Below are 10,078 nucleotides of genomic sequence, written 5' to 3'. Positions count from 1 at the left end.
GTCATGGACAGCCTTTATCTCTCAGCTCATCAGTCGCTGTAACAAAGCCACACTCCTGCTTTAACTATTGAAATGAGAACATTAGGGATAAGTGGGTCGGACCTGCTGTCAGTCTGAGCCAAAACCAACATGATGGTCGCCATCTATTACAGTCTTGGATTAAACGATAATAAAGAGCAGAGCATATTTTGCGAAAATAGCAACGTGTCATCGCTGTTGAAAATGAGAATTCCCCACAATTATGACCACCAGTCATGACGGGTGGATGAGGTTTCATGAAACAGGGTTGGTGAAACGGCGTCCTCGTTTCCAGAGGCCACTAGAGGGCGCTCTTGGTTCAGAACCGATGTGAGGTTTCATTGAATTAGTTGGTCTAAACATTAAACAGCAGACAGTGGTGGCCACTGAAAATCAGTACACTGTGTCATGAAACCTCATCCACCCATTAAAGCCACCAAGTATTGATCTACACAGGAATCCGTGAGGAATGTTCTGACTGCTGATTTTTAAAATAAAAAAAAACACTTCACTGGTGAGGAACAACTCTGTATTGTGTTCATTCTGAACGAAGGTCTGCAGACAACTGCACTCAACATGCAGCTAAAACATACTTAATGCGTATCAAATAATAATCTTTTTGTTGCTGCTAAAATGTTGTTTTTTGTTTTGTTCACTGACCTTCTGCGCTCCAGCCCAACACACACACACACACACATGCACCGGCAGCACCGACAGAGAGGCCACATTTTGGTGACATGGCAGATGTGTCCAATGGCTGCGATGGATAATCCAGAATGCTGGGTTTGATTCAAGAAGGATTTAGCCATAACCATGATACTAACATCTGTCGAGATCGTGTTTTTCCTGCTCCCAAACTGCGACGGAACAAAAGCGGAACATGCTTGTTTTGTCAGTTTGATGAAGACAAGAGCGCAGGAGTGAACAGGAGCCGAGGTGAGTGTGCAAAGACTCCGTCAGTGTTGGTGGATGTTTGTTGGCTTAGAGAAGATGCTGATGGACTCGCAGCGGCTTACGTAATGGCTTCTAACCCACAGCATTATTCCAAACATGCGGAGACTTGTGCAGGAGAATATTCTTCACTCTTTGAGTAACATTTATAGAAACATGTCATCTTGAATTCTTTGCATTGCAATTATGAACCACTATTTTTCGGCTCCTGAAGCCACCCAAATGCTGTTGCTGCTTGGTCTATTCAACCATTGTAGAGTAATGTCTTCTTCGTGTTTGACTCAAGGCAGACAGTAGAGTTAGACACGGCATAGATGAAGACACTGTCATTGGTTGGTAGATTAGAAAACAAGCGTCGGAGAGGAACAGTTCTTACAGTTTGGAGAAGATAAAACTACAGAACTCAAATGGTCAGAAAGGAGGAGAACAAGTAATGAGGTTCTTGGACGTGATAAAGGAGGGTTTGAAGAGGACACAGAGGATGAAGACAGGTGAAGGTGGATGACTTCACAATTATGATTTATGTATTACATAATACTGACGCACCTACGGTTGTGGAGAGCATTGAACGCAATAGTTTTTTTTCATCCAACAGAGTCTTTGCTACGGCATGTGTTAGCTTGTCGGACCTCTGCTTCACATGCTGCATCAAGGAATAGCTCTTGAGTTTTGATCTCAGTCCATAGTTTGCGACTTTCCTACACTTCCTGAGCACCTTCACCTCACTAATCTTAAAGGAGACACGTATGGCAACCCATGGTTCAAGACTTGTTTACAGTGTTAGCAAGATGGAGCGTGTCCTTATCTGATGGTGTCAGTCTGAAAGAGCCATGTTCATCCATCTCTGAGTGATTTAGCCCTAAAAATAAGTCTCCACAATACATTCCCCCGACCTGATCCATTCAGACTTTCATCTGAGCTGGAAAGAATCGATGACACGGCAGACTTGGCGGAGCATCTTTAACCGCTGCTTAACATTGTCTAGAAAGATGAGAGGTGAGTTTTTAGGAGGAACTGTTCCTGAAACTGTGAAACTGCAAACTCAATGATGCGCAGGAGGCAGCCACTTTGCACACTTCAACTTGTTATATCTTTAACATTTTATTTTGAGGTGAAGCCACTCTGTTGGTGTGTGAGATTACGGAAGAGGAGTCAAGGTCCCCTTTGAGTTGTCATCGTACTACAAGATGAGATAATAATGAATGACATATTGGCCCTAAAGATGAAAATAATGGATCACGATGGAGTGATTATCAGCGGCAGGATAAACAGGGGACATTTTGATTCATGAATTTATTGTAGGAGCTCAACCATCGTCAAACTTAGGCAACAAACTGAAGGGTGGAACACCTCCATCAGGGAGAGAGTGGGTAACCAGGTGATGCTTTCCAACGTGTGTGCACTGAGGAGTGCACTGCTCCCTGGCTCACAAGGCGACGGACTGTCAGCCATGTTGAGACATACAATACTTCCCTGGTAGAGTCTTGCTTTGATGCTGATCATCATCAAACAGTCAACATCTGCGTAGCTCTCTTGTCTGTGCAAGAGGTGAAGCCCTTCCATTCACCTCTGCTCTGCTGTATTTTTCCACTGAATCTGGGATTTTCTGCCTTCGCTCGCTCTTCCATTCTTTTCTGTTTAGTTTTCCCCGCTGTAGAACCTTGATCTGTTCCCTATTCAATACTGCCGTACATGCTGTGCACAAGTGACCTGGAGCAGCAGAGAGGGATGTAATTGTTGAGATGAGAATAATGATGGCGCACACCACTTTCATTTGCCGCAGGATTAAAATCCAGAGTTTATAATCCACAGCGTGTTACATACACTTGCACACGCATGCGCTGCAGCAGTTATAAACCAAACATTCAGACTATAGAAGCACGCCGAGGTCATTTGATCGTTGCCACCTATTTTCCTCATTCAAACCTTCAGAAAATCACAAAGCAGAGAGGACAGACCGGTCCATTGCACCAATACCTCCATCATGCATAAACTGCTGTGGGAGACCAACCACATGAGGCTAAGCATCATCAGGGCCCTCTGAAATATCACGGTTCTGTGGTCAGAATGGACAGAATGTTTGAGCAGGATGTGTCGCTCACTTGTTGCTTGTTCTCAATGTCAACATGACCTAGGGCTTACTGGAGATGGCGTGTGGAGGCTGGTAAAGTTTCATATGAATACGCTGAGCTCTCAGACAAACCATGAGGAGTTTGAGGGAACTTGGTAGTGATGGGTAGACGGGGTTTCATGACACAGTGTCCTGCTTTTCAGAGGCCTCCAGATGGCACTGTCTGCTGTAAAATGTTTGGAATTGAACAACTAATTCAACGAAACCTCACATCATTTCTCAACCAAGAGCGCCATCTAGTTGCCTCTGGAAATTAAGACACTGTTTCATTGACCGCTGCAGTACTGTTTCATGATACCTCATCTACCCATCACTAGTACCTGGGAACAGGGAGGCCCAGAGTACCTCAAAAGTAAAAAAAAGTGGAGGCAAAGTTTCACCCTAGAGTCCTCATGTTTCATCACAACAATCTCTTTTGTGTTTTTATTTCACTCATGCGAACAATCGGATGTTCACTGTACTCGCATCAGTGAGCTCAGTTTGAGCAGGAACGGTTGAAATGATCATTATGGTTCTGCGTAGCAACTGCCTGAGCGAAGTTGCTGAGCAAACTCATATTTCAATCATGAGTTCAGCTTTAATTTGAAGCCTCCTGTGCACAGATAAATCACACCAGACAAACACAACACTTTTTTTCAGTAGGTCTTCACAGAATACTGATGACTTCTGATGAATACTGACACTCTGCTCCAACCATCAAGCACTTTGTGTACAAACCTGTCAGTCTCAAAAAAAGTATACAAATATTTGTTGGTCGAAAGCAAGATGAATCCACTTTATGTTTTCAACACTTAAGTAAGATATTGCTTTAAAATAAAATGCAGACTACATTTCATCTTCAGAGAAGTTTGCAGAATCTTCATGCTTTAGGGCCCCAGGATACAATGGAGATGTATAGTCTGGTAAAGACTCTGCCAACATTGGTACATTTGAAGACACAAAAAGTACTTTATTATCTCGCCAAGAGTTAATGTATAACCAGAGTCTGTTTGTTAGAAACCTTCAAAAGATTTGGTGACAGTACCGTTCAGACTCTGGACCCAGAAATATTCTCTCCGCAGTGAAAGATAGGCGCAGCATTCGCTCCACCAGTTAAGTGCTGCCTGAGTCCTAGAAGACAATTACACCTCTTAAACAGATATCATTTTATGAAGGTTTGAATGATTCTATATTTCTTTCTTTCAGCTTCAGCATGGGCAAGGGTGGAAGTAAAGTCCTGCGAGAGACCGCAGTGGACGGGGCTCAAGCTCAGGTACGAAACAAAGCATCAGCACAACAAATACATTTCACTTTACAGTATGCAGCTGACGAAAAAACATTGTGTTGAAAACCAGAGTGCTATTCATATTTTCACATGCAAAACTCCAACAAACAGCTGCTGTGATGCGAGAGAGAAAGTTTAATCTCACAGAAGTGTGTGCGAGTCTTGACTGCGGTGAAAGGCGCTTCGCTTGACAGTTGATACAAGTTATGCAACCTGGATCAGCAGCAGATTTCACACTTAATTTCCCCACATGGCATCATCATATCCATAATCATCCAAATGCATCAGTGAGCTTTAACTCTGACCAATAGTATCTAGCATTAAGCATGCTTAAGTAATGAATCACTGGATGAACCTACTACGAATGTTCTCTCCATAATTCAACAAGGAGGTGATATTTTATTTATCCTACAGTGTCATGATAATAACTCCATGGAATTGCCAAAAAGACAAATGCCACCTTCACATATTAGCTATATTAACAGGACAGTATTTCATGCATAACTCTGGCAATACTGCAGTTAAAGTGCACTTAACTCAATCCTGTTAAGAGACCAACTCCAAGTTGCAGGTTATTGAATAGTTGTAATTGAACAGTCTATTAATAGATCAACACGTCCTCACTCCCTTGGCATAATATATTGATGTTGGGAAAATGGACTTTTGAGTCCCATACTGATGACAAAGGTAGCCATCCGCGTTGCATGTTGACGTATAAGCGTTTCAATGGAGTAAAAAACGTTTTCTCTCCTGTGTAGCGCAGGAGAGGAGTGCAATGTGCAGGGAGACATTTGGAAGCTCTCTTCACTGAAATACATTGGATGCCAGTTGCTATTTAGAGTATATATATATATATATATATATAGAGAGAGAGAGAGAGAGAGAGAGACAAAATATTGAGGCTAGTCACATCAAACCGATGAAATCACAGGTGTTTTATTGATCTTAAACAGCTCAATATGCACAGTTCTCACACGCGTGGCCGCAGCTCTGCCCACAGAGCGGATCTCCTGGAGGAGCAGAGACGAAAAGAAGCAGCTGAGACCAGCTGTGGTGTCAGAACTTTGGACACGCGGGTGAAAACAGCACATTTTCAGCGCTTTAATGTCAATAAAAGATGTGAGGAGTTCAGAATTCATGTTTAGAATATTGCCCAGTTTGTTTCATGAGTCAGTCTCCATGCTGGAGCCCATTTTCAAAACTAGTTTAGAAGAGATCCTCCTGTGTTTTTAAGCCAGGTGCACCACTGACCTTTCTACGGCGCAGACACCACCACTGCACCCGCGGCTCATAGACCGTAGACTGCTTATGGATGAACAAGATCTATTTTCCTTTTTAAATGTAGTGGGTGTGGCACATATTCTGGTGCGCTCCGGGATTGACACTACATAGAAGTTAGTGTCACAAAGGGCTTGTGACACTGAAGCATCTATTCTGGCCCTTCATAATCATCTAGATCTCAAAATATTCCTGCGGTCATCTGTCAGTACTAGTCCTCTCTCTAGTGATAAGTCACAGACTGCCACTCCATCCCAAGTGATGTGATCTAAAAAAAGCCCCATATCTGCCAGCTCATGGGGCTTGTTGGTGGTCTTCACAAGGCTGTGCTGAAGTGAATTGATTCACAGGGATTAGGGATTAAGATTTCCCTCGCGCTCGCTTGGGTGGAGTAAATCTGGGATTATGATGTCAACAGTCCCAGGCTGCCGGAAGAAGAAATTGAATTGTGAGGGACCAGGCGCTGATGGCCGTGGATTACGGCACAGTCAGCGAGAACGCAGAGATGGCACTGCGCGATGGTTTGCTCCCACAATTGAGAAAAGCCTGCTCGGGACATTTCTGTAGGTTCAGAGTTAACCTGTGGAGGAATGTGTAAGAGAGGAGGGGATATTCAACTGGTGGTTTCGCTCGGTAAAACATCAAGTGGTAAGTCCTGCTGAGCGCTGTAGACAAGGACACCAAGCTGGAGTCTTTGAGACAGCTTTGTCAACAGTGTGATTTTCTTTTCTTCCAGCCACATACTCCTCTGGCTGTCCCCATCACCACCGTTAAAATTGAAGGACTCACCAAACACAAGAGGATGAAGGTGAAATGGAGCCAAGTGGGGTTGGTCTTCTTCCTGGTGTTGTCGCTGGTGATGACAGGATGCTTCTTTTGGCAATATCAGATGCCCAAATTTCTTCCAGGTAAGACCATAGAATCAAATTTCAGAAACAAAACAGGCTACAAAAATAAAGGGGGGGGGGGGTATTTTCCGAGACACTACGGAAGCATCTTGAAGTCAGAATGTTCTGATATAAATTCATTCAGTACCGCTTTAAACTATGCTTTGGAAATCTTGATGTCGGGTTCGGATGTTATTATATATTAGTCACTTAAATTACATCAGATAGATCCAAGAGACTAAAACCTCCCCAACTGTTTGTAAAATCCTGAGCCTGTCTGTGTTTATCCAGCAGAAAGGGTTTAAATCAGGTCACCACCGAATGCATGAATGAATGGGTTTCAATTGGGAGACTGCCGAACAGCAGGGAGGCTTGGACTCATTCTGTGACCACCTATGAGTTATTTCTTCACGACTGCCTGCAGAACAGCAAACAAAACTCTGCTTTCCAAAGAAAGGAAACGTGTGTCAGCGGTTGGTAATCAATGATTCCTGTCTGACTTCATACGTGGTGTGTTGAGAGCCAGCCTCCATTGTTTCATGGTACCAGAAACGAAATAAACCAACCCAGTTTTTATAGCTCACGGTCTTCACCCTTCCTCCCCAGGCTCCCAGGCAAGTTGTCACTATTAAAACTAACTGTACGGTGAGCTATCGTCATGTTGAAGGGTTAGAATTAGTGTTGTATTCAAGGCCACACCAAATGACACCAAGACATTATCGAGACTGGAGGGTATTGAGACTGAGACAAGACCAAGATATTTGGAAATCGAGAGCAAGACAGTGTATATCAGGGGTCTGAAACTGATCCACCAGTGAGCGGCAGTCAGTGCAGGACACGTTGGTGAACTGCAACTAGCAGCACCAGTCTGACAAACAACAGTCTTCATACACCTGATAGGTGTTCAGCAACAAAAAACAGCACCCACTGTGGCTCCTTTGTGGATCAGTTTGAGACCCCTGGTGTGTATCAAAGACAAAAGAGAAACAACAAATCTGAACAAAAACTCCTTCTTTTACCGATTATGCTTAATAATTCCAACAGTTTTCTCCTGTCTCGACTGGTCTTGAATATAAATCCTCCCCGTCTGAGAGAGATAGTAGAGGATCCCACTGGAATCGTTTCGCAAAATTGATCTTTTGCTGTTGAGCTTTTTATGCCTTTAGATCAAGGTTAGTGACAACACCGACCTGGGCCCCCTGCCTAGAAACTCCTTAAGGTAAAAGCCGCTGCACGTACCTCAAATCAAAAGGTCTTGCTAAATGGATGAAAGGTCTCTAGGCAACACGTTTCCATCATGAAAGGACACGGTGACCTGGAGTGGAGCAAAGTTCAAAATGAGAAAAACAAGCGTCTCTTTCTACATGAGAGCAGTATGCCATCGTGTTGATATCCACAGGGATCTGTTTGCATGCATCGGGATTTATTAAACCCCAAGCGAGTGGCGGATGAGATTCTATACCAAGGTCTTCGGCGGACAGTATGTCACAGAGTTCCCATTTGCTTCATCCTTTCTCCTTTTGTTGTCCTCTCATATACTGCCAAGATGAAGAAATGAGTCGCAATGCCAAGTCCGAGACAATGTGTCCCCGCTTCCCTGAGCCGCTGCCGCTACAGCATCCAATCCCCAGCCTGAAGGAGGCCCTGGAAAAGGTGAGAGTCTCCTGCGTTGCTTCTTAATACTGCCTTTTCAATTGCGGGTAACTTTACAGGCGACGGTAATCCTCCACACCAAATGCTGTTACAGTTGACAGAAGGAGATTAAAGTCTGGTGGATGATAGCGAGATGTGACAGGCAGAAGGTTGAGCTTCAGGAAACCAAGTTCACCAGTACACTAGGGCAGTAAGAAAATATCAATAAGCTCACACGTTGCAATGCTTTTTCATCGATATTTTTGCTGAAATATCACAGTTATCGATTGTGTGATATTGTCTTGATATTTGAAGTTGTCTATATCAATATTTAACGCATAGATATTTGCATACGCAGCTCATTCATTTGTGACGTGGGTTGAATACTAACTTTTTCGTTGATCAAGGGAGCGATTTTTTTTCTTTTTACACCAATCTTCATCCAGACACAGTCAGGACTGGTGAAGCTTTTGGGAATAAGGGCCACAAATTTTAAAGACCATAACCCAAGTTGTCTTATTGTAATCCACAATTTGTCAATATACCTATCGTCAGACATCAATACCGATACATTCAGATGTTTTTACCCAGAATTATTTAGGCCACATCACAGATCCCCTGTCACGGAATTAACACAGTACATATACATTTTAATGCATATTTATATAGTTACAGTATAGTTATATTTATATATAACTAACTTAATGTATTATTGCAACTGTTCGGGCAACAATGTTGGTAGGCCAATAATATTGGATAGTGATGGGTAGATGAGGCATCATGACACAGTATTGCAAGGTTTTCAGAGGCCGCAAAATTAGGATATAATTGTTGGCATTTGCTAGTTACATCATTACTCCTGTGGCTTGTGTCGACCCAAGAATCGTTTTTGTATGTTCTCAGAGAGTAGACACTAAATGCCTGACCTTTCTATGCAGTCAGTGTTTGTGCCTGAGGTTCAGATGTTCCATTACCAACATTTTATTTTTCGGTTACTTTTCTTGCAGACAGATGTGGCAGATGATAAATTTAGTGTCACATGGCTTCATATGAGCTCAGCTTGACACCATCACCATGATGGATGACTGACCAGTACTGCGAGCCTTTCCCTGAGCAGCTACTGCATATAGAAGATAGAATACCGCATCTGTAAAGAATAAAAAAAAAAACAACTTTTCTGTATGTTATGTTGGAGGCGCTATTCATTACGTGTCAGGTCAGTAAGTTGAAGGCAATTTTACAATTGGAGTATTTGGTTTTATTAACTATGTAAAAGGCACTAAACAAGAAAAGCAGGAGGATTCTTCTGTTCGAGCATAGCACCTATTGTGTACAAAAACCCATTCGATCATTCATTTTCTGCTATATAGCATGCTTCTAGACTCCAGGAGGAAACAAAAGAGTGTGTCCAGCCTCGACCTTCCAAACCACCTCTCAGCAAACACATTTACAGCATAAACAACATGTTGAGTCCATGAATATAGTTGTGTTAAAACTGTCGTATTCTATCTCATGATGACCTGTTCATCTCCCAGGTTGATGTTTTGCTGCGGCAGACCATCAATCCAGTCAGCCTCCCCGGTCTTTCAGCCATTGTGATCTTAAACGACACAGTTTTGTGGACTGGTAACTTTGGGAAGAGGAACGGCAGTGACCCACTATCAGGCCCACCCAACGAGTACACTATTTACAGGTAAATCCACCCCTTCTTCGCTTGTACTTTCAACACCAGGCAAGTCAACCTGGTATGTCCTGGTGTGTGCCACCAGGAAGACGTCTGTCTGTCTGTCTGTCTATCTGTCTGTCTGTCTGTCTGTCTGTCTGTCTGCCTGCCTGTCTGTCTGTCTGTCTGTCTGTCTGTCTATCTGTTGTCTGTCTGTCTGTCTGTCTGTCTGTCTGTCTGCCTGCCTGTCTGTC

At 43.2% G+C, this 10,078-nt stretch overlaps 1 protein-coding gene across 3 annotated transcripts in view; it reads left to right on the top strand.

Annotated features, from left to right (window-relative positions):
- The first annotated feature begins 791 nt into the window (after window positions 1–791).
- The window catches only part of lactbl1b (lactamase, beta-like 1b), a 17,336-nt gene continuing 8,049 nt past the window's right edge, over window positions 792–10,078 (top strand). Inside the window, exons 1-5 of one of the 3 annotated variants that reach the window (XM_053868875.1) lie at window positions 792–954; window positions 4,286–4,352; window positions 6,379–6,550; window positions 8,076–8,182; window positions 9,697–9,854. In XM_053868875.1, the coding sequence (XP_053724850.1) occupies window positions 4,293–4,352; window positions 6,379–6,550; window positions 8,076–8,182; window positions 9,697–9,854 (497 nt within the window). In that variant the 5' untranslated portion in view covers window positions 792–954; window positions 4,286–4,292. Of the gene's footprint in view, window positions 955–4,137; window positions 4,193–4,285; window positions 4,353–6,034; window positions 6,291–6,378; window positions 6,551–8,075; window positions 8,183–9,696; window positions 9,855–10,078 lie in introns of those variants that run through there. The other 2 variants (XM_053868876.1, XM_053868877.1) reach the window with 2 other exon arrangements.

Source organism: Synchiropus splendidus, chromosome 6 (assembly GCF_027744825.2).
Source record: "Synchiropus splendidus isolate RoL2022-P1 chromosome 6, RoL_Sspl_1.0, whole genome shotgun sequence".
Taxonomy (NCBI): domain Eukaryota; kingdom Metazoa; phylum Chordata; class Actinopteri; order Syngnathiformes; family Callionymidae; genus Synchiropus; species Synchiropus splendidus.
Note: the sequence above shows the minus strand (reverse complement) of the source record. Positions and strands in the feature narration are given on the sequence as shown.